The 27,992-nt window shown below is 51.6% G+C and overlaps 1 protein-coding gene across 5 annotated transcripts in view; it reads right to left on the bottom strand.

Moving 5' to 3' along the window:
- RAB11FIP5 (RAB11 family interacting protein 5) overlaps positions 1–27,992 on the bottom strand; it is a 71,702-nt gene that overhangs the window by 38,478 nt on the left and 5,232 nt on the right. For all 5 annotated transcript variants that reach the window (XR_014791919.1, XM_084855211.1, XM_084855212.1 and 2 more), the window contains exons 2-3: positions 4,221–4,657; positions 1–760 (exon numbers count right to left, since the gene is read on the bottom strand). Coding sequence is in view for 4 of the 5 variants with exons in the window: in XM_084855211.1 (XP_084711337.1) it covers positions 1–760; positions 4,221–4,657 (1,197 nt within the window). In the remaining variant the exon portion in view is untranslated. The remainder of the gene's footprint in view (positions 761–4,220; positions 4,658–27,992) is intronic.

Raw genomic sequence — 27,992 nt, 5'->3', positions numbered from 1 at the left:
CTTTGCTTCCGGGGAGGCTCCCTGGCATCCATCAGGCCAAACCAGCTGCTGCTCCTGCCGCTCCCCGCCTCCCCTCCTGCCGACTCTCGCCTCCGCTTCCCTGCCAGATGCGGCGAGGGCTCCTCCTCACTGTCACCCGCGTCACTCTTCCCACTGTCTTTGGTGCTCCCCCGACAGAGGAAGCCAGCCGTGGCCCTCCGCTCCTCCTCCTCCCCCGCCCGGGCTTCTTCGTGGGGCCTCATCCGCACAACTTCCGCAGAGAGAACCAGGGGCATGGCGATCTGCACCGGCTTGCTCTCCCCGCGCAGGCCCTCCTCCCTCTTGACTCTGCCCCGGTGCTTGTTGAGGGCGATGGTCTTGACAGACAGCTTGTCTTCTTCCTGAGCTGCCAAGATGGGAGGAGATGGGATGAACCTCGGCGGGGCCTTTGGGGGGCCTTTCTGGAAGCTGCTGCCAGACCATGGCGGCAGGTCCGGCTCTGGGGCATGCGGCCCGGCAGCAAAGCCCTGGTCGGGCTTGTTGGTGGTGCTCTGGGCAGGAGGAAGAGGTGCGGGAGCAGAGGAGACAAAGGCCGGCTTGGGTGAGGGCTCCTCACAGTAGACGTGGCTTCCATTGATGCAGAGTGAAGACCTGGAGATGGGCTCATTTTGTGGCTTCCAGCTCTGGACCGAGTTGGATTCTGGCAGCACGTTGATCTGGGAGACCTCATCACTGAAGGCCCGCTTGTGGGTGAGCTTTGGCGAGGGCAGGAAGTCTCTCACTGGAAAGGAAGGAAGGGGCTGGTGAGACCCCCTGCATCACTCCCCATGAAACCCTCCCTTCGATCACCTGCCCTCTTGGGCCATCCCAGGCTCGCATTAGCTGCACTGGCCCTGCGAGAGGCTCCAGCAGCCCCAACCACCGACAGGGGCACAGCCTGGGCAGCCCTGGCTCAGCCTCCTGGTCAGACATCCTATCCAGCAGCACTCCACCGATTTCAAGCATTTCTACCTGGTGCTCGGACCTCAAGAAAGGACTGGGATTCTGTTGCTGCACCATCCACCCTGCTGCTAAGAGTTCTCCTGCCAGAGCGGACAGAGGTGGTCTCGGAGGCGATGCTGAAAACGGGCTTCAACTTCCGCACCAAAGCCACTTTGTCTGGTTTGACGCAGGATTTCATGGCTGCCGTGACGACTGCGGGCCTGTCCCCAGTAATATCTAGCCCAACACACGTGGAGGCGTCACAGGGCATGAATGCAATGTGCGTCATTGGAAGGAATTCACTGCATGTCGTAGGAGTGCTCATCATAATGATCTGGGTACGCTGACTAGGACTGATTAGCAAGGGATGTAGTTAGTTCTGTGCATGGTGTGAGATAACTGTGAGTACTGGGATGTACTCTTGGGAATCATAGAATCATAGAATAGCAGGGTTGGAAGGGGCCTACAAGGCCATCAAGTCCAACCCCCTGCTCAGTGCAGGAATCCAAGTCAGAGCATCAATGGGGGAAGGGAGGCTGCTGCAAGTGGGTGGGCGAAGTGTTGGAAGCAGAATGCTGCTCAGCTCAGGAGGGCGCCTTCGTCAAGGTGCTTCTGGTGTCAGTGGTAAACTGGCTACACCACAAGACCGCTCAGTCAGGGCTATATGATGGAAACAGGAGTAGTGGTATGACTGGGTCTGAAACTTAGGATGAGGTCATCAACAAAGGGGTTATAAAAGGCGAGGATTTGATCTAATGGACCAGAGATCCTGGGAGAAGGAGAAGCCCACCAAACACAATTACTTCAGCTCTGCCAACCATGCTTGCCAGATAGGTGACTATAAGATCTTTATGACAACTGCTCTGCTGGTTGAGAGGAACGGAAATCCAATTTCACTATGGAATATGCTAGCCATCATTTCCATTATGCTTCTAATCATCCTAATGGCACTGTATGTATGTATGTATGTATGTATTTATTTCATTTCTATACCGCCCAATAGCAATTGTAGCAATGCATTTTGCCTGTTTTATCATTTCAAACACCTGTTATTCTCTAATACTGTTTCAGCAATAAATATATATTATTTAATACCAAATTTGTGTTGTCTGGCTTGAGAGAAGTTTCAGGAACCACAACCCATATACTTTAAGCCCAGAACACTCATCTGGGATTCATACATCTGTCGCTGAGTGGGGTCTGTCCACATAACCACTGCTTTCTCTCTTGGTTGGTGAGTCACAGACATACTTGTTCACAGAAGAGAAATGAGCTAGTCCAATGGAGTGGGAAACGGACTCCCATCTCAGCAGAACACACACTGGATCTGGTTTTCTGTTTTGCTTGGAGGGGAAATGGTCTGTCGGTGAGGGAGCTAGAAATAGCTTTGTCGTCATGGATGGATCATTATCCAATCCAAGTTTGACCTACTGGCCACTCTTAGCCCTTGCCGGGGTGGGGGACCAATTCTGATGCTCAGCCCCTGGATCTGGATGGTTTCCTGAGATCTCTGAGTGAGTTTCCTGCATTTTGCCAGGAGTCCTGCTGAGGCTCCAGTCTCTGCTTGCAATGAGGGGATAACCCAGGCCACCAACACTATCATTCCCAAGCATCCCACCCTCACCTTGGTATTCTGAGGAGTTGAGGGCAATGGAATGGTTGGGTCAACAACCAGAGTACAAGTGCCCAAAGACTCATGACAAATACGACCAAACCCAGAGAAGAAACCAGGTCTGTGCTTCCTCCGTGGCAGCAACGGCGGCAAAGAAAGCTCGCTTCTCTGCCGCCGTGGCACCAGCACAATGTCGGCCCCTGAAACTTTTTGGGGGATGAGGAACCTGCTGCCAGTCGATCAGGTGGGGGGACCTCAAAGGCCTCTTGTGACCAAGCTGCATTACATGTGTAGATAAAACAGCTCCCATTTCTTCCAGTCTGGATGCCGGGGTGTGACAGGGTCAGAGCGGCACGCAGCCAGAGCTACCTCTAGTTATGTTGCTTTGGATCCATTTGTGCACCCAGTGATGTGGACAAGCTTCTTGGAGATTTGAGACTGGTTGCTGAAATCTGTCAGGTCTGGACTCACTATCTGGACCTCGGAGGTAGTTCATGCTCCTCTGAGAGGGGAAGCTCCAGCTGCCCTTAAGGAAGCCGTGGTTAGACCCTCATTGAAGAGACCAACTATGGATCCTCTGTTATTAGATAACTATCGTCCAGTGTCTCGTGTTCCATCCTTGAGTAAGGTACTGGAAAAGCCAGGGGCCTCTCAACTCCAGATAGTCTTGGGTGAGGAACAGCTGAGTAGCCCAAGTCGAGTATGGGTCCTACAACTTCACCACAACTTTGCAGAAGATGCTGAAGTCACATTTATCACCCTCCATGTTGCAGCTGCTTCCTTCAGACACCCCATTCAACAGCTGTACCCCAACCTGGTGCCCTCCAGATGTTTTGGATTACAATTCCTAGCAACCCTGACCACAGGCCAAGCTGGCTGGGGCTGAAGAAAATTGAAGCCGAAAACATCTGGAGGGCAACAGGCCGCCATGCAGAGTTCAGCATGTGACTGTGCATGTGCCAGGAGACTCCAGCACCTGGCCCTAGACTATGGCTTGCACTGGATAGCTTGGATACTTCAAGGTCAGCCTTCAGCACCTCCAGTTAAAGGGTCCCAAGGAACAGGGCTGGGCAAGACTGTGGACAGCCAGGAGGTCATTGATATAGGACTAGATGGGCCACTGGCCTGAGATAGCAGAAGGCTGCATCAAGTGTTATTTATGGAACAACTCCCTATGTGCAGTTCACATCCAGGTTCCAGACCTCTAAGTTTAGCGCAGGGGAAAATCTTATACTGTGATCAGGAGACTGGAGATAAGTACTGCTAGAATTTCAGGCTTAGAAGGATTATTTTTGTACTGCTCAGCATTTTCAGGTTAGGCATCTGCAGAATAGCCAAAAAATAGAAAAGGACTACAAAAATGGAAAATCTTTTGAGGGTAACTCACAGCAAAGCATTCTGGCTGTACTGGATTGTGGGTGCAAAAGGTGCCCGGATTCTTTGGACAGGCCACGAGAGGCTCTCAGAGCAGCCCGTGAGCTGCGTTCCTACCCAGACTCTGGCTGGTTGTACAGATTCCTCTTACTTCTTAACTTTCCTTTTAACATTAACCTGACTATCTTTTCACTGGGAAGTGCTCCCCACCGTACAAGTCAGATCTTATCCTTCCCTGGACAGCAGACCACTCATCTCCGCCTCTGCCTCTTACCAGAGCGGTCAGTGGAGAGGCTGCTGTGCCGGCTGGGTGACTGAGTCATCATCTCCGACGTCCCAATGCCCACCATGCTGCTGGCCGAGGAGATGGTGCTGTCAGAGCCCAGGGAGGTGTTGGACTGGGTCAGGGAGGACTTGCGCAGCTTGTTCTTGAAGAAGAAGCCTTTTGCCTTGGCCTTCTTGCCCCCAAGATCGAAGTCTTCATCCAGAGCCCCGCTGCTGCTGGGAACAATGGCGGAGGCAGACTCCAGGTCGTACTTCTGCCTTCCCTTCATTTTGTCCTTCAGCTTGCCAAAGGGTGACCGGGCCTTGTCCTTGATAGACAGGTCAAACATGCTGGCGGTCAAGCTGTGGCGAGTGAACTGGATGCTCAGCTGGATCTCACCGCGCTCCTTGTCTTTCTTCCCAGGCTTTGAGTGTAGCTTGTACCACCTGGTGGCAGAGAGGGGAGAAGACAGGAGACAAGGCACCATTATCTCCAAGAACTGCAAAGTGGGGAGGAGAAATTCTGCACAGCACCCCATTCCTACAGGCCCAGAAGAGACCACACACCACCACATGTACATGGCTACCCAAACATGCCTGCTTCGCGTCCCCAAGCTCCCCACCACCACCAGAGTCCTCAGCGGGGCATTCCCATGTCATTGACACCCACGCAAGGCACACCAGCCCCAGCCCTGCTGGCTGCTGCTTAGCCCACACAACTGGACGCCATTCAAAGGCATGTTTTGTATCTCAACACAACCCCAAACCTCCAGGAAGGAACAGAGCTGAAGCTGCACCTCCAGGTACGCAGGAAACTCACACTGGGGGAAGAGCGGAAGGGAGGGAGGCACTCAGGTCTGTGCAGATAACAGACAAGTTCAAGGGCGGGGCGCACTCTGGGGCCAGCATGCTGCTGCTGCGTCAACACCGAGGTTTTGATAGGCTTTGATCATTGTTAATGTTCTAATGCTTTGTCTGTTAACCACCACAAAAACACTGTTGGCTAGTTGGCAACATATCCATTTTAGAAGGAAAGAGAAACAGTGCCTTGGATTCCCACAGTGCAGGTGCACCTGGGGCCTCATGGAGCTCACGCCAACCCTCCATCCCACCCCCAGGAAGGGGGGGGCGAGCATAAGATGTGCCACAGCCCTCCCCAACTTTGATCCGTGCAAGGTGACCTCACTCGAGCTGCCTACCAAGACCAGTCGCAGAACTTGCTCGGCCTGCACCCCATGACAGAACCCCCAGGATCCACCCTGCCGGCTGCCAGAGAGCCTTGCACTGCCCGTTGATGGACCCCACCCACCCCTCCCTCCTCAACTGCAGAGAGATGGTTAAAAGGTGCCTCCACACACTTTCCCCCCAGTATTTTATACACCCCAGCAGAGTTAGCGGAATCAGAGCGGGACATACGTCTGCTGTATGCACACATTTCCTCACAGACCAGAAGGCTAAATGAGATGTGAAACAGAAAAGGGGGAGTGGGGGAGTTGATCCTTCCCCCTTCATTTTCTTGGATAAAATCACACACCCCCCCAATGCTATTTCCCCATCAGGGGAGGAGGTGATGTGCAGGCATCACATGGGTCTCTAGCCATGGATCTCTTGCATCCCCTCTAGAGGCCCGAAGGTGAGGCACTCCAGCCCTGCAATAGCCAAGGGAGAAGTGCCCAAACGAAGCTGCAACGGGGCCTCATTTCCTGGAGGCCAGAGCTGGCCTGCAGCTCCCAAAGACAGCCCTGCTCTTCCATGCCAGCCAGCTACACCCACACCCAACAGCAGGGGGAAAGCAGGCACTGCAACATAGAAGGAGCATGGAAAACCACACCTTCCAGTGGCCACAGGCTTGGAAGACCAGATGAAGCAAAAGCTGGTTACTAGCTCTCAGTGCCTTATTAGCAAGAGCATTTGAAGCACAGTGAACTTAATGCAGTTCAGACGCCCCCACACCCAAAATAAGTTTCGGCCTTCCCCCACACCATATAGAGCCATGACTGGGGCACGCTTCCCTGCAGGATCCACAGCAGTTCTCTCCAATCAAAACTGTTACTCTTGCGTAATGCTCTTTAACATGATGCCAAGTGACATGTATACATAAAGAACACATCCCAGACTACACTCTGGGCTGCCCAAATCATACACCATCACTTCCAGGAGAGCGGCCACTACAAGATGGCATAGAATCACGTTCAGCCCAACACCTTCTTTGGGCACAAGACGCCGTCAAACATGGCGCCCCATGCCAATAATAACCCAACAATGCAGACATGAATAAGGAACTGATGGTGGGCAAAGTAAGTTCTGGGCCACACCACGCCCACAAAACTCCAGGAGACAATCTTCAACGAGACCGCATACAATCATGCCCGGTGGTTGTTGGGGTGCAAGACATGTTGAACGTTTGGGCCCACACCAATATTTGCTGATCTGTGTAGGAATGCGTAAGGAACGGAGGGTGTGCAAACCACACAACTCGGGCACCCCAAACCATATACTGACACAAGCAGGAAACCATCGCCTCTGCAATGCCTGCCACTGTGTCCGCTCCAGTGCTTTGTTCTGGAGCATAAACGGTTTCCTATGCCAACAATTACCAGTGCCTATAGCTATGGATAAGGAACGGGGGGGGGGGGGATCCCACAAAAAGCTTTGGGCCACTCCAAGGCTGACACCGATTCAACCCGGTTACTGCTGCATGTGAGACACACTAAATGTCATCTGGCATGGGAACAGCGTCAGGGATGCTTCCTCCAGTTCCTTATTGAAACGTTTATTTTTTTTGGTACATTGCTGGCGTGGGAACAGTGTGCCCAAATCAAGCATTGGATGGGACACAATTCTATGCCATCTCATAGGGGTCACTCTCTTGGGGGTACGACTGGGGATGGACCACTGTCCTCCCTCAGTTATGGAGGTGCATGATATGGGGTAGCTCATCTTGGTGTGCAGGGGCACAGTCATTTCTGTTCCTTATTAAGTCTACTGATTGAGCTGTGTTTTGAATGTTTAGGCAAATAAGCAGCTAGGAACTAGTAACCAACATCAGTCTCATCAAAACCAAGAGATCTCTTCCATCTTGTGTGGCGTTGCTAACAATGACGGAGGGCATGAGAACATAAGAAGGGCCCTGCTGGATCAGACCAAGGGTCCCTCTGGTCCACCATTCTGTTCACACAGTGGCCACCCAGCTGCCCACAGGAAACCCACAAGCAGGACAGGGGTGCAGCAGCACCCTCCCGCCCATGTTCACAGCAAGTGGTACGCATAGGCATGCTGCCTCTGGTACCTGAGGTAGCACAGAGTCATCAGGACTAGTTGCCATCGATAGCCTTCTCCTCCAGGAATTTGTTTAACCCCCTTTCAAAGCCATCCAAATTGGCGGCCATCACTACATCTTGTGGTAGCAAATTCCATAGTTTGACTCTGCGCTGTGTGAGAAGGACTTCCTTTTATTTCTCCTGAATCTCCCACCAATCAGCTCTGTGGGATGACCCCACTGGGTTCTAGTATTATGAGAGAGGGAGAAAAAAGTCTCCTTTTCCACTTTCTCCACACCATGTATAATTTTGTAGACCTCTGTCACATCTCCCCTAACCCTCCTTTTTTCCCAAGCTAAGCAAGCCCCGCTGTTGTAGCCTTCCCTCACAGGGGAGATGCTCCAGCCCCTTGATCACTTTAGTTGCCCTTTTCCACCCTTCTTTCCGGCTCTGCAATGTCCCTTTTTAGGTGTGGTGACCAGAACTGCATACAGTACTCCAAGTATGCTGGCACCATAGTTTTGTCTAGGGAGACGTCCCTTCCCAAAGGGTGGAGGCTGCTGATGTTGCAGCATGGAGAGCCTCACAATGGAAGGAAAGGGGAGGCACCAGGTAAGACCTCTGTGACACCAGGTGCAGAGCAAACGGCCCATTCCGCTGATGAAGGCTGCAGCAGCCCTGGTGAACAAGAGCATCACCAGGACTTGATGGAGGGTGCAATCCATGCACTTCATCCATACCAAATCTTCAAAGAGCCATCAACAAACTCAGGGCACTTCACATCCTACAGAAGCCTTTTGCATCCACTTGGGGCACACCCAGTCAGGTTCGAAGCGGTCTGTGAGCCAACTGCTCCAGCTTGCAGCAGACCCCCAGTGAAATTTATTATCTGAACTGGGAGTGGGGGACGGGGATTTCACCTGGGGTCTGCTGCAAGCTGGAGCAGTTGGCTCACAGACCACTCACAGGAGAACCAAACATGCATGGATGCTGGGAATGCCTGAAGGCAGGATGGAGAAGAACAGTTCCCAGCCCAAGACAAGGAGATCTGAACCTAGACCACGGGTAGGTTCTTACTGCTACTTTCAGCCCCAGAGCAAATCTTTTTATTTTGCATGTTTCACTCTAAGACTCCCAGAGCAGCTCACAACAGAAAAATAAAAACATGATCAGATCAACAAACCAACAGAAATACCAACAGAGAGACAAAATTACCACCACACAATCAGCATAATTAAGAAAAGCAGAGTTACTAAAGTCATGGATCTGAAAGGACTGAGAAATTAAAAGGGTGCTGAAAAGTTACCAGACCAGCACCAAGCAAACTGCCCTTGTACGAGAGTTCCGAAGTTGGGATGCTACACAAACACTGTATCTTCCCATCCACCTGCAAAAATTACTCTCACACACACACACACACACACACACACTATACCCATCACTCTCTCTCTTGTTTCACAGCTGCTATGATTCAGTAACCTTTTGTGCACTTTATTAATTCAGCGGAAAGAGGCTCCTCCGTCTCTCCAAGCATAAAAGGTCACTGGGTGGGGAAAATAGGTACTGCTGCTGGACCCCCCTCTCTGCCATGGTCTCAAGGCCTGGGAGGGCATGCCACACAGACTCAGTCCTCCCAGCACAAGCCCCAGAAGCTTTCTGGAACGGCACCTGGCAATCCCATGCACACAGTCTGCATCAAGTAGATGTCCCCTTTCCCCAAAAGACAGGAAGTGCATCAGCGGCGGGTAAGACAGGACCAACAGGCAAGCCAATGATGGCTGCGCAGGACCCTGCAAGCTGCTCAGAAAGGCGCCTGTGCAGAGACTTCGCAGAGGCAGAAACCTGTCACAAATGGGGCAGCCTGGCAGGAACCGGGCAGAGTAGGAAAGTGAGTCAGGCAAACCCTTTCTCCGCAGAAGAGGGCGGATGCCCCATGTGGGAGAAGCAGGTGCCAAAGCAAGCAGGTTGTGTTCACATGTCGTCCGGTTTAGCACAGGAACTGGCCAACGCTCAGAGGCACAGAAAGCAAAGAGACTCACATCTGCAGCCAAGGGAGAGGATAGCATCTGCAAGCTTCTGGGGAAGGGTGCACACACGTACACAGGTGCACGCATGTACGCACCACCCCCACCCCCGGCTCTGCCCTTTCACAAGATTCCCCTCCCAAGCCCATGTGCAGAGATGGTCCCCGGCCCTCTGGCAACAGAAGCAGGAGGGGAAAGATGGCTCACTCTGGCCGCCCTCACACGTGCTGGGGCTCTCACAGCCCTGCTCCAGGAGATCCTTGTTTACTGGGACAGGAGGAGCGCACGCTCGAAAGCTGCACAAACCCAGCAAGACCAACATTATTTTAGGAAGCTTACACCCTGCCTTTCAGCGCCCCCCCCCCTTGAACAACGAGGCCCAGCTCAGCGCCTGAAGACTCTTGGCCAGCTCACTGCCCCACCCTCCACAGGCAGCCCTGAGCTTAAAGGGGAATTGTTTTTTCCAAGGGAATAAATCACAGGCAGATACATCATTTTTCATGCATGACACCTGGGCTGCATTTCCTGCCAAGGCAAGGGCAGGGGGGGGCACTGCAGCACCGCTTGAAAGAGGTTTTCCAGGCCGCAGGCACACAGTGCCGCCCTCCCCAATCGCCACTTCTGACCCGGATCACAAACGGGTTGCCCCACCTCTGGCCCCAACAAGATGCTTCCCCAGTTGGATCCTGGAATGGGAACCGACCCCAGTTGTAGAGCGATGCGGAAAGGGGGGAGTCTAGACAGACTGACCCTGCCCGGGAGAGGCAGCACCAGCCCATCCCAGAGCCAGGCTCCCTCCCTGCCCCCATACCAAGTGCAAACGCTGCACTCGGCCATCCCAAGGAAAAGGAGATCCAAGGGCCCTTTCAGCCATCCGCCTGCCACACAAGCGGATCCAGGGCCTGCCAGAGAGCAAGAGAGGCACCTCTCTCCCACCACCCACCCCCACACACATGCACACCAGGTCCAAGGATATTTTCCTCAGAAACGACCGCCAGGCATCCTACACCTCAGCAAACGCAGCATGAGCCAGTGTCCCTCGCCTCCCCCCTGCGCCCCCCACCCCCAAAGAAGGCAACCAGCTTCAAGCCAGGAGTCCCTTTTGCTCGTAGAAGCAGCCAGTCTGGAGAGATGCAGGCCGAGCGCGGGAGATGCACCCCGCGAGTGGCTCAGTGGACCGCCCGGACCGCTCCCAGGCAGCGCGCCTGGCCCTCGCCCTTCTGGGAGATCCAGAGTGCACTGACACGAGCATGGAGAAGGGCAAGAGCTATCGAGGGCTACTCCTCATGAGGGCCCCTGCCAGCCCCAGGACCAGAGGGGGCGTGCCCACCCCCCTATGTGGGACAGAAAAGGCTGGACTGGAGCAGCCCTTGGCCTGACCCAGCCTCGGGGTTCTTCTCCAGCAGCGGGATGGTGGCGCTGGGGCAGAGGCGGCATCAAGGAGCCAGGCATGGCAGACGGAGGGGAGTATGCCTGGGCTGCAGGAAACACCTGCCCCAAGCAGGGGCCCACTCACCCCAGCAGAAGGGGAACTGAGGCTGAGCGAGTGCCGTGGTCCTGGCAGAGCACGAGTCCAGGCGCTCCCCCGAGCCCTGCAGCCCAGAGCCCATTTCACCCAACGGCACCAGTGCCCCAAGGTTCCCACAGCTTCCGTGCCGAGGACTGCAGCTTGCAAGCCCAGCAGGCCTGGCTCTCTTGACGACGACACTCTGCTGCACCGCTTCTGGGAGTCTGGCGCTGCTGGCCTACATAGACCCTCCCGATGCCCACCCACACCCACGGTTCCAGACGGCGCCGTGGACACGCGGCAGTCTGAAGGAGCTGAGGGGGGAGAGGAGGGGCCACTCCAGGCAACACTGCCACGTTGCCACCCAAGGGCACACCCGTGGCCTCCAGCAGCACACCTAGGCACCAGGAGCCATTTCTGGGGCACCTTCACAGGTCCACGCAGAGATGCTGACGCTCGCACCAGCTCTGATGTGCGGGGGGGGGGGGGGGCTGCAGACAGGCAGACCTGGAACGCAGCCCAGCCAAAGCTTGCAGGCGGGGGGGGCACACCCCTGCTCCCTCTGCACCCAGACCACAACAGCAAGAGAGCTCCTGGCTGACTCCAAGGGGCCTGGTGCCCTTGCAGGCACAGCTCTTCGCCCTCCTTCCCCAGCAACAGCCTCCTGTTGCCCTGCAAGGCATAGCTGGAAGGGAGGGGGTCTGGCCCCAGGCAGGGAGAGGCAACCACGCCCTGGACACAGCTGGAGAGCAGGGGAGGCCCTGGCACAACAGTACCTTTCCGCGCTGCCCGTCGTTAGAGAAAAACACCATTGTACATCAAGAGGGAGGCAGCATCTGTTTTGTGAAAATCGGCGGACGCTCTGGCTGTGTTCAGACATCATGGTACAGTTTGGAGTACTGGGAACGAGCAATCGCACGCTCCCGCCCTCTCCCGGCGCAGCCACGCAGAGACTGGGAGCTCCCACTTCCATGTTTGATTAACTGCAGCTTGCTGTTTCATATAAACCCGGCAGACTGTGGTTCATCTTACACTGGCTTGTTTCAAACAACCTACCGTTAAGATTGACAACAGTTTATTAGGCTTGGAGAAAATGTTGAGCTGTGCAGTTACTCAAAAAGGGAAGCAAACGCTTCCCCTCTCCTCCTCATAGTTGTGCGGGGGGGGGGGGGGACACAAGTCCAAGCCACTCACTGCAGCTCATTCCCAGCACAATAAACTAATGGGGATAAATGCCCAAGTTCTGCACCTAAGAAAAAGAAACCAAATGCACAGTTACAAGATGGGGGAGATGTGGCTCAACAACACTACAAGTGAGAAGGATATTGGAATGGCTGTTGATCACAAGCTGAATATGAGCCAACAGTGTGACGTGGCTGCAAAAAAGGCAAATGCTATTTTGGGCTGCATTCATAGAAGTATAGCTTCCAAATCCCAGGAAGTACTAGTTCCCCTCTACTCAGCACTGGTTAGGCCTCATCTGGAGTACTGTGTCCACGTCTGGACACTGCACTTTAGGAAGGATGCAGACAAACTGGAGAGGTTTCAGAGGAGGGCAACGAAGATGATCAGGTGACTGGAAACAAAGCCCTATGAAGAGAGACTGAACTAGGGATGTACGAAAATCACTTACCTTTCGGGGATTATACTGATCGGGGGGGGGGGGGAGGCGTTCCGTCCCTCCCCCCGGAATCCTCGCGGGGGGGGGGAGGCGCTCCGTTCCTCCCCCCCCCGGAATCCTGGCCGGCCGTGCTCCGCAGCAATTCTGCGGAGCCACCAGCCAGCTCCGCCAGCAGCTGGACATCCGGCCGCTGGCTAGCAGGGACGCAAATGGCGGCTGCCGTAGCTGCCGCCGCCGTTTGCATCCCTGCAGTCAGCCGTGATAGGCTACGTAAACATTTACATAGCCTATCACGGCTGATTAAAAAAAAAACACGCGGGTACGCAAATGGCGGCCTACGTAAACATTTACGTAGACTACGACGGCAAAAATAAGGGAAACGCAAATAGCGTAGCGTCTACGCTATTTACGTTCCCCTTATTTTCGCTGTCTTAGTCTACGTAAATGTTTACATAGACTAAGATGTGCCAAAATAAGGAACGCAAATGGCGGTGGCCGCGGCTGCTGCCATTTGTGTACGCGCATTTGTTTTGTTTTGTTTTTAAGTCAGCCGTGATAGGCTACATAAAGATTTACGTAGCCTATCATGGTGTTTTTTTAAAATCTAGCCATGATAGGCTACGTAAATCTTTACGTAGCCTATCACTTTTTCTTTTTCTTTTTTTTAACCGGGAAATGGCGGTGGCGGCCAGAAGACCGGCCGCCGCAGCCACCTCCGCCGAACCGCTGCCGGAGCCGCCGCCGCCAGGGAGATCTGCCCAAGGTATCCGCAAGGTATCCGCCCGGGGGGGGGGGGGGCCGTTCCACCACCGATTTCAGGGGGCCGAATGCGCTGGCATTCGGCCTCCCCGAGATCCGTGGCGGAACTTTCGTACCTCCCTAGAAAGAACTGGGCATGTTTAGCCTTGAGAAGAGAAGACTGAGGGGAGATAGGATAGCGCTCTTCAAGTCCTTGAAAGGTTGTCACAAGAGAGGAAGGCCAGGATCTCTTCTTGATCATCCCAGAGTGCAGGACACGGAATCATGGGCTCAACTGACAGGAACCCAGTTTCCGGCTAAACATCAGGGAAAACCTCCTGACTGTTAGAGCAATACGACAATGGAACCCATTACCTAGGGAGGCTGGGGGCTCTCCCACACTGGAGGCGTTGAAGACGAGGCTGGACAGCCATCTGTCAGGGATGCTCTGACCTGGATTCCTGCCTTGAGCAGGGGGTTGGACTCGATGGCCTTGTAGGCCCCTTCCAGCCCTACTATTCTATGATTCTATGATAACCATGGTTGACTGCAACATCAGACGTTGTCTGCAAAAAAATTCAGAGTCCTGAAAATCTCTGCTACATTTAAAAGCCTTCTAGCCCCTCTGGTGGCACAAGTAAGTTTGAAAATGGGGCAAAGAACAGCGGGGGCGGGGGGAGAGCACAGCTTGCAGTGGCAACCAAGGGGGCTACTAGCCAGCCCATCCTTCCTCCAGGTTCGCCAGTTGTCCCTTTGCTATCATAGAATCATAGAATCGTAGGGCTGGAAGGGGCCTACAAGGCCACTGAGTCCAGCCCCCTGCTCAATGCAGGAAGCCTGATTCCCAGGCAGTCTCCCATCCAAGTACTAACCAGGCTGACCCTGCTTAGCTTCCGAGATCAGAAGTGTGTGCTTGCTGGAACAGGCTTCTTTCAGAAAGACCCAAACTCTGACCTTGGAACCAACTGCACAAGTCTACACCAAGCAGAATAATTTAGTCCGGTTACAAAAACAAAGGAGTGGGGAGTGCAGAGCTCCAGGCTTGTGCGAGCTGCTCGTCCTCCATTAAGCAGGGCGTTCAGTGCACCGGAAGCCAGCTGAGGCGCCTCCTGGACATTCCAGCCTGGAACACAAACACGCTTTCTGCAAAGTCAGCTCGCTGACGCCCACACAGACTCGGGGGGGGGGGGGGCTCTAGGAACAAGGGGCAGAGCTCAGCAGGGGAGCTCAGCAGCAGGCCTTGCCAGGGCCTCTCCCGACAGCCAGCAGGGGAACAGAGCCCCTGGGAAGGAGACCCTTCCTCCTCCTCCTCCAGAAGCAGCATTCCCTTGCCCTCCTTCCAAGAGGGGCGCCAAGCGCTGCGCATGGGCAGCCCGCTTGCCAGAACAGGCCTGCTCCGTTCCTCAGAGAGACAACCCACAGCAAAGAGCACAGACGCAAGAACCAAACTGACACCTTCCCCCCACCGCGCGCACCCCCCCCCCCACTCTCACACAGGTTAGGAAGTGGAGCGGCTCAGCCCGCAGCATCAAGGCCAGGCCCCCGCAAAACTAGAACAGCCCCCTCGTCTCCCCAGGAGCCCAGCCCTAGCCTGGTTCCGGGGAGCACCAGGCCTGGAGCCCCTGAGGCAGTCGGGCAAAGGCTACTCCAAGCGGGCCGCTTCCAGCCGCTTCTGAGGGGCTGCCCTTCCGCGACAGGAGAGGGGCTGCTATTGCGGAGCAATGCCAAGCAAGGCCGCCGCAAGGCGGCAGGGGCTCCACCCCAGGGAGCAGCATGCGGGGGGGAGGGGAGGCGAGGGAGCGTCCCGGTCCAGCATCTGAGCTCTTTGGACTCAGAGGCCTCTTCCCAGCCCCCAGCCCACCTCAGGCAACCCACAGTCTTGCTACAGCCCCTAGCGCTTGTCTTGAGTTTCACCCAGGCTGGTCAGTGAGCAGCTGCACTGGACAGGAAATACGGACGCTGCGCAGGACGCCGATCCGCCAAGGCCGGGGCTGTCCCGGGCCCTCCAGCAGGCAGGGCTGGCCCTGGCCAGGCGGGAGCCCCGGAATGGGGAGAGAGCTCTGGTGGGGCTCTTCCACTGTGCTGCTTAGAAGACGAGCGAGAAGGGGCAGGATGGAGGTTTATAAAACGGTGCATGGTGTGGAGGAAGTGAACAAGGGGCGTCTCAGAATGCTACAACCCAGTGGGTCACCCCATGAAGCTGACTGGTGGGAGATTCAGGACAGACATACAAGAGGACTTCTTCACGCAGTGCAGAATTAAACTGCGGAACTCACTGCCACAAGATTTCATGATGGCCACCAACTTGGGTGGCTTTAAAGGGGGATTAGACTAATTCAGAGGATATGGCTATCAATGGCTACTAGTCATGCTGGCTCTGTGCCACCTCCAGGGCCAGAGGCAGTGTGCCATTGAACGCCAGTCGCTGGGTGACCCAAGCAGGAGGTGGGCCCATGCTGGAGGACACTTGCAGAGACATCCCAGGCTGGGTTCACTCTTCCCCAGAAGGGATGGCTTTGGACCACAAAGCCCTGTTTTCAAATCCCAGGTGTACGAGAATTTGCCTGAGACTCTTCAGCACAAAAGGATGAAGGCGCCCCTGGCAACCTCTACAGGTCAGAGCTGGAGGCATCCATGAAACCCCACAGTGGCTCACAGTCACAATGCCACACGCATGGGATGCCAGCACAAGCCATTCCATTCAGGCAGTGGATGTCTTTCCACACACTCTGCCACGGGATCCCCCAAGACTGACATATGTCCAGAACCTTTCTGCTGGAGCCCCACACAGCCACCCCATTGTCTGCCTGTCACCAAGTTCACGTGCCCAAGCATTGGTGCTCAGGACCAAACATTACAAGAAGCGTGGGAAGCTGCATCCGCACGAACAGAGTGGAGGAGAGGGAAGCGACGGGGCCCCGGGAAGCTCCGGCAGGGGGACATGCAGGGCCATAAGGAAACCCAGGCAGCTGGTCGGGGGGGGGTGCACCCACTGACTACAGCAGAAAGATGCACAGGAAGTGCCAGGAGGGGAAGTGACGCGGACACCGCTTTGAAGCCCGCCAGGCTTGGGGGGCCAGAAATGCCCTGCAAGACCCCTACTGGAGAACAAGCTCCTACCAGGATGCTAGCCCTCTTTCAGCTTTTATGGCTGGGAATCCCAGACTTCAAGCACCCACTCCCAAGGGGTCGCTACTGAGTCCTCTGCCTAGTGGAGGGCTCTTTCTCTAGTCTAGAGGGAGGCGACACCGGGGCTACGCTGGCGTAGAATGTGCAAGGTGCCGCTGTCTGCAGGCCTCACTCTGTAGAGCAAAGGCAAGAGAGGGGGCACTCATCTTATTTTCTTATTTTCTGTGCAGCCTTTCCCCTCTAGAGGTTTCTGAAATGCTACTGCAGTGCTGTCCTTGCGAGATAAATGCACAGCTTTGACTGCAAAACCTGTGTGTGTGCAACACTGCAGCCATGCAGGCTGCGAACATGTCCACATTCCAAGTGTACCACACATCAGCGCTAAAAAAAAGCCTGACTTGGCCTACAGGCCTCAGCAGATCTGCCGAGCCTCGGCCTCTTCCCACCTACTTGCTGTTGTCTGCACAACCCAGCACCACCACACAGGCTCACCACGTGATACTGCCAAAGCCTCCATCATGCCATTTTTCACCCCAGCAGCTGCTCAGGGTAGGCACCTCCCATTGTGACCAGCCAAAAGTCCCAAGGGAGGAGCAGCAGCAAAAAAGCACAAAATCACTCTGAGCTGCCAATCCAGCTCCTGCTGCCTGGAAACGGATGTTGAAGGAGCCTTTCAGCCGATGAACCCATGTTTATGCCAGAGCCACCGAGGGCAGACCAGAGACTGAGAAAGGCCAGCCCCACTGGGCAGGAGCACCTGCTTTCCAGGCCTTGCAAAACCTGAGTTGCCTGCCCCAGAGGCCTCTGAGGAACCGCAGGGAAGCCCGTCCTCCCAGCCCCGCCAATCCCGGACCATGGAAGCACCAGCAGCTACTGGAGGGGGAGCAGGGGTGGGGGAGAAGCTACTTTCCCCGCAACAATTAAAATGGGATTTTAACTGAGAATCGTGTTTTTAAAACATTTCCATTATGGTACACTGTTTGTTTGTTTTTAAACAGGACTGTTTAAAAGCAAATCTGAATTTTACAGAAATATGTTCACGTTTATACTCAATTTCTTAAAAGTGACCCACGACTATCAAACCAGTTGAGCCAAATGCTTTTCTATGTAGTAAAAAAAGAAGAGCTGGGGAGGACACCACTGACTTTTGAAGTTAAAAGCATTGTAAATGCCACAGTAGCCCTTTTCAAGTAGTTTTACATGGCTACAATGAATGTGAGGGGAGCACATGGGGCTCTTTTCAGAGTACAACAACGAACACACAAACATCAGGGTGGAGCTTCCTTCTGCCTCTCTCTCTCTCTCTCTCTCTCTCTCACACACACACACACACACACACACTTGTTGTTCAGCCGTTAAGTCTTGTCCGACTCTTCGTGACCCCATGGACCATAGCATGCCAGGCCTTCCTGTCCTGCGCTCTCTCCCGGAGTGTGAACAAGTCCATATTCATTGCATCGGTGATGCTATCTAGCCATCTCATCCTCTGCCGTCCCCTTCTCCTTTTGCCTTCAGTCTTTCCCAGCATCAGGGTCTTTTCCAGGGAGTTTTCTCTTCGCATTAGGTGGCCAAAATATTTGAGCTTCAGCTTCAGTATCTGTCCTTCCAATGAGCAGTCAGGGTTGATTTCCTGTAGGACTGACAGATTTGACCTCCTTGCAGTCCAGGGGACTCGTAAGTGTCTTCTGCAGCACCACAGTTCGAAAGCATCATTGTACGCATGCTCAAACATCTAAAAAAGGCTGGCAAGTCATCTTGTATATTAATGATTGTGGGTTTTCTACTGAACCCAGGGATCAGCAGGATGTCATAGGCGAAAGAAACCAGGCAATGCCGTCCTGTCTCACCAGGATCATCCACTAAACCCAAGCAGATTATCCTGCACTCCTGTTGTATCCCCTCCCCTCTTACCTAGCTGTTATCTGCAGATGTATTCTATTGGCAAACTGTATTTATAATTTACTTTCCATCTCATGGAAGAACACTATTTTGCTCAGTAAGAACCAGCCCTAGCTTCTGGAAAGTTTTCTGTACTCGTCACAGCCAAATCCTAGGCATGTTCACCTGGAAGTAAGTCAGGTTTGTTCACTGGGTGGGGCTTATTTGGAAGTAAGGTGCACAGAATTGCAGGCCTAGCAATCATGCTTGGTATCGTTGCATGCATGCAGAAAGCCAAACATAAATCCGTCTCTATGCAGATATAATTCTCCAGTGCAAAAGTCATGTAGCCAAAGGTTTGGGGTTATACTCCCAGGATGTGTAAAGGCTCTGTTTAGATAAAAACTAAGGGCTGTATCCAACGCTTGTGCGACAGGACTTTCTCATCCTCTTCTCCATGCACACACCCCAAATCTGCTCTGGAGAGTTCTTTAACCCTCTGGATTAGATCTGGGGGTCATATGAGGGGCTGCAAGGGGGAGGGAGGAAATCAGTCCCAACAGCAGTTCCCCCCCACTGGAAGAATGACACCACTGGATACAACCCTAATACATTCAAATTGTTCTAACAATGAGTTCGTATGCATGCTCATTCGAGAAATATATGAATCTCACAAATGGGAAATGTGACTTAAATTGGCCTCTTTTTCTTGGTGATATAAATCAATCCACCCAGCCACATCACCCTGTCTTGAAAGGCTGACAGTCTATGCACATATCCTTTTTGAATGCATTAACTTAGAATAACCCCTGGCATCTCACTTCAAAATTCCCATTAATCTCCACTCCACCAGCACTGATCCACCCTTGCCGCTTTACCTACAGGTACTTAAGGGGCTCTAGTTACCCTTCAATCAGCATTAAGTGACTTTGACTATGCCAGCACATGGATGCACTCTTTACTGGAGCCCTGATGCTGCCTACATCTATAGACCCAGGAATAGGTGGTTACATAGAAACATGCCAATTATCCCATGGTTAGGAAGAGAAGCGTCAAACCTAGCAGAGGGGATGAATTCTTCTATGGCTCTGAATACCAGTAGATGGCAACACAGAAGCAGCACAACAGCTGGTGGTAGCCTGTGTGGACAGTGTTATTATATAGTTTTGTCACTAGGTGGCACTGGACTTTGTTGTATCTGGGTGGAGTCAGAGTCAGCCCTTTCCTGCTGCTATTCTGAGACTGAAGACAACAGTGGGGATTCCTCCAGGGGGTGGGGGTGGGAGGGCAAGCCCCGCCCCTGGAGGAACCCAAGGAGGCTCCGCAGGCCAAATGTGGCATCTCCACAGGCCGGAGGTTCCGCATCGCTGTTCTAAAAAAATAAGTGAACCAGGTAAACTACAAATAAGTCACTACAAATAGAACTTCCATATCACCCAACTAACTCACACACAATACTTTCCAATGGAGACATTTCTCATGTATAAAATTATGAATGGTGTGGACAAACTGCACACTCTCTCATAATACTAGAGCCCAATGAGGTGGCAGATCCAGGACAGCCACGACGGAACACATCTCCACACAGCACAGAATTAAATGGCGGCATTCGCTGCCACAGCATGTACTGATGGCCACCAACTTGGACGTTTTTAAAAGGGGGTTAGACAAATTCATGGAGAATAAGGCAATCAATAGCAACTAGTCACAATATTACCTCCAGTATCGGAAGCAGGATGCCTCTCATCACAACATAAGAGCAGCCCTGCAGATCAGACCAAGGGTCTATCTAGCCCAACATTCTGTTTGCACGGTGGCCAACCAGCTGCCCACGGGAAACCCACAAGCAGGACACGAGTGCCACAGCACCCTCCCACCCATGCTCCCCAGCAATTGCTGTTCATGGGCAGACTGCCTCTCATACTGGAGACAGCACACAGCCATCAGGACTAGTGGCCAATGATAGCTTTCTCCTCTAGGAATGTATCTAGCCCTCTTTCAAAGCCATCCAAATTGGTGGCCACCACTATGTCTTGAGGAAGTGAATTCCACAGTTTAACTCTGCACTGTGTGAAGGAGGACTTCCTTTTTTTCCCGAATCTCCCACCAATCAGCCTCATGGGATGACCCCACCGGGTTGTAGTATTATGAGGAAGAAAAATATCTCCCTCTCCACTTTCTTCACACTGTGCATCATTCTGTACACCTCTAGCACGTCTCCCCTTACTTGCCTTTTTTCCAAATGTTCTGTACCAGTTGCTGGGGAACACGAGCAGAAGAGAGCTAAATTGTTCTTCTGTCCTGCTTGTGGGCTTCCCCTCCAGGTATGTGGTTGGCCACTGTGGGAACAGAATGCTGGACTAGATGGGTCTTTGGTCTGATCTAGCCTGACTTTTATGTTCTTAAGAAGAATGTTGTTCACACATGTGTGAACTGCCTCATAGCAAAAGTGGGGGTGGGGGCTGGAGCGAGAGAGAGGGATGGCAGCTTCCCTGAGAGACCAGGACATCGCAAGGGACCATGACGCGCCCAGCCCAGCTGTGCAGAGCTCCAGTGTCCAGAAAGACACCCCGCTTTCAGGCGAGGCCGTTCACACAACCATTGGTATTGGCTCACAATCTGCTCTGTCACTGCCTGGCTCAGGTGAATTCTCCCTACAGGCCCTGCTGGCCGCCCTCCATTTCCACCGTTTGAACTTCTGCATGCACTCACCATGAACAGGGAAATAAACCACTTCACCACGAGCAGGTAGATGACTGTGTGAACTGGCCCCGAGGGAGTGTGCAGCTCCTGTTCAAGGAAGGAACAGCCCAGCCACTTTGCACGGGGAGTTTGCAAGTCAGCAGATCTAGAGCACAAGGGATCCCCAGGGTACAAGTCCTGCCAAGGAAATACTCCGCATTGCTCATGTCCTCCCAGGACCAAGGCAATTCCACTAAAGATTTAGAGGCAAGAGATGCATGTTCCAGTAGATGGAGGACTTCCTCCACCCACACAGAATGGGAAAATATCTGGATTTGCTAGAGCCTACTAGCTAGGTCAGGGTCACTGCTACACCAAATGCAACACAAAAGCGAGTAGGACCTTGGAGACTAACAAGCACCATCTTATCAGAGAAGCTTTCATGGACCAAAGTCCACTCCATCAGACGCATCGGATTAGGTGGGCTTTGGTCAGCAAGACCTTCTGCCATAATACGTTTCTTAAGTCTTTCAAGTGCTACAAAACTAACATGGCCAACTTTGTGGAAGTCACTGCAGTGAACAGATGTGCACCTGGACAGCACATCAGACACACAGCATCGCCACAGACATCCCCATTATCTGCCCTGTGTGTGTGGAACACAGGGAGCCTGACCATCCCTGCGCTCAGGTTTCATTCTGGTCCTCAGGAGTGCCTAACCTGAACCAGCTTTCCCTAACCTGGTGCCCTCCGCATGTGTTGGACTACAACACCCATCATCCCCTGGGACTGAAAGCAGGAAGGCAGAAAGCAGACACCTCTGCAGACAGCTGCACGCAGTTCACATCACAGGTTTTAGTGAGACAAGCTGAACATCCACATGTAGAGATGTGAAGGCCTGAGGAAAAAACAGGAAAAATTGGGGGGCGGGGGGAATGGTTTTTCCATTTTTTTCCCTGAGGACCATTTTTGTTTTTTCCCAAATAATGGAAAAATTGGAACAGCTTTGAATTATGAAATATTTTCTTTTAGAATTTAAGACAAAGTATTTATACATTGTTACCCAGCCTTTACTCCCCACAAAATGATTTCTAAAAACTATGTAATAAGAACACTTTTACAGAAATCATATATTTTATGATTCTATGATTCTATGAAAGCTGCTACTGTTTCCTGTCTCCTAGCAGAACAGAGGAAGCTGCTCCAGGTAATCAAGGGGCTATACAAGCGAGCAAGTTCCCAGAGAGACAGCAAGCAGGAATTCAGCAGGAGAGGTCAAAGGAGAGGTCCCTAACATTTTTTTTAATTTTCTTTTTTTGTAACACACACTTCCATACCACCGGGACTCTGTTGTTAACCTCCAGTGAATAGAGGACAAAGCACAGGCTATCCCCATACAATCAGAAAGCTAGAAGTATAAAGGGAATAGAGGCTATGGAAGGAAAAGACTCGCCAGTGGTGGTGACCTGCATGGTCTGTGCAATGTTTGTTTTCTTGCCTGAGAACAACATGGCCTACACCTGCAACAAGTGCAAGTTGATCACGCTGCTGGAAGAAAAAGTGAGAGGAATGGAGTGGCGACCCCCCGGGGAATAAGAGAAGGCGAAGAGTTCTTGGACAGAATGGTGGAACTACAGCAGCAAAGCAAAGTACAGAAGCCAGAAGAACAAACGCAAGCTGAGGCAGAAGAGGAAAATGCTGAAGTGAGGAAATAAGAAGTAGAGGATACTGCTTGGAAAAGGGTGACAGTTAGGAGCAGAAGAACTGGAAGCTACTCTGCCCCTGTGGAAGCAGTGGAACTATGGAACCGTTTCCAGGTACTTCAGGATGAGACTGGAGGACAGCCTGCAGAGGAAGAATCACAGGGGACCCCGCAGGAGAGTGAGCAAGAGGCTGAAGGTCAAACAGAGGCGATGAAACCAAGGCCTACAACAACGAGAAGAGTAGTAGTAGTGGGAGACTCCTTGCTGCGTGGGATCGAAACCCAAGTATGTCACGAAAACCCATGGACTCAACAGGTATGCTGTTTCCCAGGAGGATGAATTAGAGACGTGACTGAAGGGTTGCCTACACTCATAAAGCCCACTGATAGGTACCCCTTTCTTCTCATCCATGTGGGAAAAATGATACCGCCAAGCAGAGCTACGAAGAAATCATGTCAGACTTTGAAGCTTTGGGAAGGAAGCTCATGAACTTTGGGGCCTAGACAGTATTCTCATCTATCCTTTCAGTAGTTAGAAGAGGGATAGAAAGGGAAAGGGAAATACTCCAGGTGAATAACTGGCTATGAAGGTGGTGCCGACACAAGAGATTTGGATTCTGGGATCAAGGGCTATTCTTCCTGGAAGATGCATTGTTGGAAGGCCAGACTATAAAGCACATGTTCTTCGATGTCTATATACTAATGCCCAAAGTATGGGAAACAAGCAGAACAAATTTAAATTCTTAATACGGCAGGGAAATTATGACTTGATAGGTGTAAGTGAGACTTGGTGGGATGACTCCCATGTCTGGAATACAGCAATTGAAGGATATAACTTGTTCAAAAAGAACAGGAGGAACAGAAAGGGAGATGGAGTTGCACTACATGTTATAAGTACATATCTCTGCACAGAAATACGGGAGGATGAGCTTGGCATCCCCATCGAGAGCATCTCGGTTAAAATAAATGGAGCAAAGATAAAAGGAACATGGTGGTCGTAGTCTACTACTGGCCACCCAATCAAGGAGAAGATGAGGATGAAACTTTTGAAAAGCAAATTACCAATGTTTCAAGGAAGTATGATGGGGAAATGAAGTCCCCCATTACTACAATAACTGTTGGGAAACAAATTCCGCAAAACATGGCCCCTCCAAGAAATTCCTGTCTTGTGCTGATGCTAACTTCCTCCTACAGAAAGTGGAGGAAGGAACTAGAGGATCGGCTACACTTGACGTGATCCGACCCAACAGAGATGACAGTGGATAAAGTAGCAGATACGGGAACTCTGGGGGAAAGTGACCATGCTATCCTTGAGTTCTTGGTTCTTAAGGAAGCAAAAGCCGAGTGTAGCCAAACACGTACCTTGGTTTTTAGTAAAAGTCAAATTTAATAAACTCAGAACAACGATAAGTGAGGTCCCATGGCGAGTGACTCTAATGAGAACAGGAGTTCAAGATGGGGTGGGAGTTTTTTAAAAAGGAAATTCCAAATGCACAAATACAAACAATTCCAACAAGAAGAAAAGGTGGAAGACAACAGAAGAAGCCAATGTGGTTTCACAAAAAGCTTAGAGATGACCTGAAAACTAAAAAGGACACATATAGAAAGTGGAAGGAAGGCCAAGCAACAAAGGAAGAGTACAGGCAGGTAGCACAGAAATGCAGGGACGGCGTCAGGAAGGCTAAAGCTGAGAATGAGCTGAGGTTAGTGAGGGATGCTAAAAGCAACAAAAAGGCTTTCTTCAGATATGTGCAGAGTAAAAGACAGAGGGAAGAAATAGTGGTTCAGCTATTAAATAAGGGTGGCAAAATGATAACAGAGGACAAAGACAGAAGTGTTCAATTCCTACTTCGGCTCAGTCTTCTCCCAAAAGAGGGTCTATGACCCCCCTGGCAAAGGCGAAGTACAGGCTGAAGGGGCAGGATTGCAGCTTCAGATCGATAGGCATATGGTCAAGGAACACCTCATTACTTTGGATGAGTTCAAATCTCCAGGGCCAGATGAATTGCATCCTAGAGTAAGAAAGGAACTGGCAGAAGAACTCTCAGAACCACTTTGAGAAATCATGGAGGACGGGTGAAGTGCCAGATGACTGGAGGAGGGCTAATGTTGTCCCTATCTTCAAAAAGGGTAAAAAGGAGGAACCTGGGAACTACACACCAGTCAGTCTGACATCAATCCCTGGGAAAATTCTGGAGCAGATTCTATAGCGACCGTTATGTAAGCACCTTGAAAACAAAGCAGTGATTACTCGAAGCCAACATGGATTTGTCAAGAACAAATCCTGCCAGATGAATCTGATCTCATTTTTTGAGCAGGTCACCTCCCTTGTGGACTGTGAGAATGCTGTGGACAGAATATACCTCCACTTCAACAAAGCTTTCGACAAAGTGCCCCATGAAAACCTGATGAGCAAACTAGCTCAAAGTGGGCTAGATGAAACAATGATCTGGTGGATCCGCAGTTGGCTACAGAATCGGACTCAAAGAGTGCTTATCAATGGGATCTTCTCAAACTGAGGAGAGGTAATGAGTGGGGTACTGCAGGGCTCAGTCCTGGGCCCAGTGCTCTCCAACATTTTTATTGGTGACTTGGAGGAGGAGGTGCAGGGAATGCTGATCAGATTTGCAGATGACACAAAGTTGGGCGGGATAGCTAATACCGTGGAAGACAGAAACAAAATTCAAAGTGATCTGGATAGGCTAGGCAGAAGACAACAGAGTGACATTTAATAGGGATAAATGCCAAGTTCTGCACCTAGGAAAAAGAAACCAAATGCACAGTTACAAGATGGGAGATACGTGGCTCAACCACACTACAAGCGAGAAGGATCTCGGAATTGTTGTCGATCACAAGCTGAATATGAGCCAACAATGTGATGTGACTACATAAAAGGCAAATGCTATTTTGGGCTGCATGAATAGAAGTATAGCTTCCAAATCCCGGGAAGTACTAGTTCCCCTCTACTCAGCACTGGTTAGGCCTCATCTGGAGTACTGTGTCCAGTTCTGGGCACCACACTTTAAGAAGGATGCAGACAAGCTGGAGAGTGTTCACAGGAGGGCAACAAAGATGATCAGGGGATTGGAAACAAAGCCCTATGAGGAGAGACTGAAAGAACTGGGCATGTTTAGCCTTGAGAAGACTGAGGGGAGATAGGATAGCGCGCTTTAAGGACTTGAAAGGCTGTCACAGAGAGGAAGGCCAAGATCTCTTCTTGATCATGCCAGAGTGCAGGACACGGAATAACGGGCTCAAGTTACAGGAAGCCAGATTCTGGCTGAACATCAGGAAAAACTTCCTGACTGTTAGAGCAATATGACAATGAAACCAATTAACTAGAGAGGTGGTGGGCTCTCAAGATGAGGCTGGACAGCCATCTGTCAGGGATGCTCTGACTTGGATTCCTGCATTGAGCAGGGGGTTGGACACAATGGTCTTATAGGCCCCTTCTAACCCTACTATTGTATGATTCTATGAAAGACTAGAGATGTAAAATGTCTGGAAATAATGAAGCCGGGGGGGGGGGGGGAGATGCTTTTTTGTAATCTTCTCTGTAAGATTCCCAGCATAGTTAGTTCTTTGATTCCTTATTAAAATTAATGATCTAAGGTATATTTTACTGATAGACATTTAGGCTCAGTTTCCCAATGTGCGAGTAGTCACCATTGTGCATTCTTGACAGTAAATGTGCATTATTCACAGCTTGGGTTTTATTCTATAGAGTCCTGTGTTTCTGATACTGTAGCAGTCATTTAATGTAGTTCTAATCTATTCAGACAATAATTACAAATGTATTAATTGAGTTTACTTTTAAATATTTTAAAATATAATTTTATGAGCACATGAAGTCATACATAAAATAACTTTAGGAACAGAAAGGCTGCTTTATGTTCCTAAAACAGCCCTCCCCAACCCGGTGCCCTCTGAATGTTTAGGACTACAGTGCCCGGCATTCCTGACCACTGGCAATGCTGCCTGAGGCTGATGGAAACTGAAGTCCAAAATATCAGGAGGGCACCAGGTTGGGGAAGGTGGTCTTAAAGCAACAAAGTGACTTGAGATCTGTAAAGAGCACTAAAAATGCAAGTATTGCTTATTTTTTAAATTTTTCCAAAATTTCCAGTTTTTCTGAAAAAAATGGGGGAAAGGGTTTTTTTCCCCATGGTGTCAAAATTTTCAGAAATTTTACATCTCTATCGACATGCCTACCATCCACATTAAGATGCCCCCCCGCCCCCAAGCGGCAAACACAGCGCAGAGGACAGACATCCAGAGAGTCCTTAATGCTGAGGTATCACCCCACCACCACCACCCATTCTGTATACACAGGTGGACAAGAGCCCACAGCCTACAGAGCAGCCTGGATACAAGATGCAAGCGGTCTGGACAGCCACACGTCAGGGCTAGAACAGGCACCTGGCTGGTGAGCCTTTTTACCATCCCCCTGGCATGCCTCATTCCCACACGGGAAACCAGCAGCTCAGTAAAACTTAGAATCAAGATGAACGCTGGAATTTCCAAGGCAGAAAAGGAATACATTTATTTGTATTGACATACTGCGTATGGACTTGAGCACGCTCCGGGAGAGAGTGCAGGACAGGAAGGCCTGGCGTGCTATGGTCCATGGGGTCACGAAGAGTCGGACACGACTGAACAACAACTGCGTGTGTGTGCGTGTATGTATAAACGCACACGCACACACACGGTTTACTTGTGGTGAAGGAGCCCACACCTCCATCTCGGAAGCAAAGAGGGTTTTTTGTTTTTGGTTAGTCAGGAGAGAGTTGAAGTTCCTCCTTCCCTTACACACCTCTATGCCACAATGGCCAAAACTGGTATGCATGGCCACTAAGAACTTGTGTAGTACATTTGCTGGATGTATTTGCAGGGCTGCTGTGCAGGGCTGGGCCCCATCCCAAGAAGGTGAGCCCACCCCACAAGTATAGGAAATAGATTTTTTTTATTCTTGCAAATAGGGGATTGTATTTCCATCCCTCATTACATGGGCCAAGTTCTTTAACAGTCAAGTATGAGATGCATCCTTAGTTTTGCCCTGAACTCTTCCTGTTAAAAGCGGTCTTGCGTCAATCATTGGGGGCTGGGGAGGGAAGGTGAGCTAAAAGCCAGTTGATGAATCACGGGGAAGTTGCATCCTCCAGGCGGGTCGGGGGGGGGGGGGGCAACTGGTTACTTACTCAGCAGTGTGCATGCTCAGTGTCACTATTGTTGGTACTGCTC

Source organism: Heloderma suspectum, chromosome 5, assembly GCF_057233095.1.
Source record: "Heloderma suspectum isolate Gila_16-S chromosome 5, 16-S_ref, whole genome shotgun sequence".
NCBI lineage: Eukaryota > Metazoa > Chordata > Lepidosauria > Squamata > Helodermatidae > Heloderma > Heloderma suspectum.
Note: the sequence above shows the minus strand (reverse complement) of the source record. Positions and strands in the feature narration are given on the sequence as shown.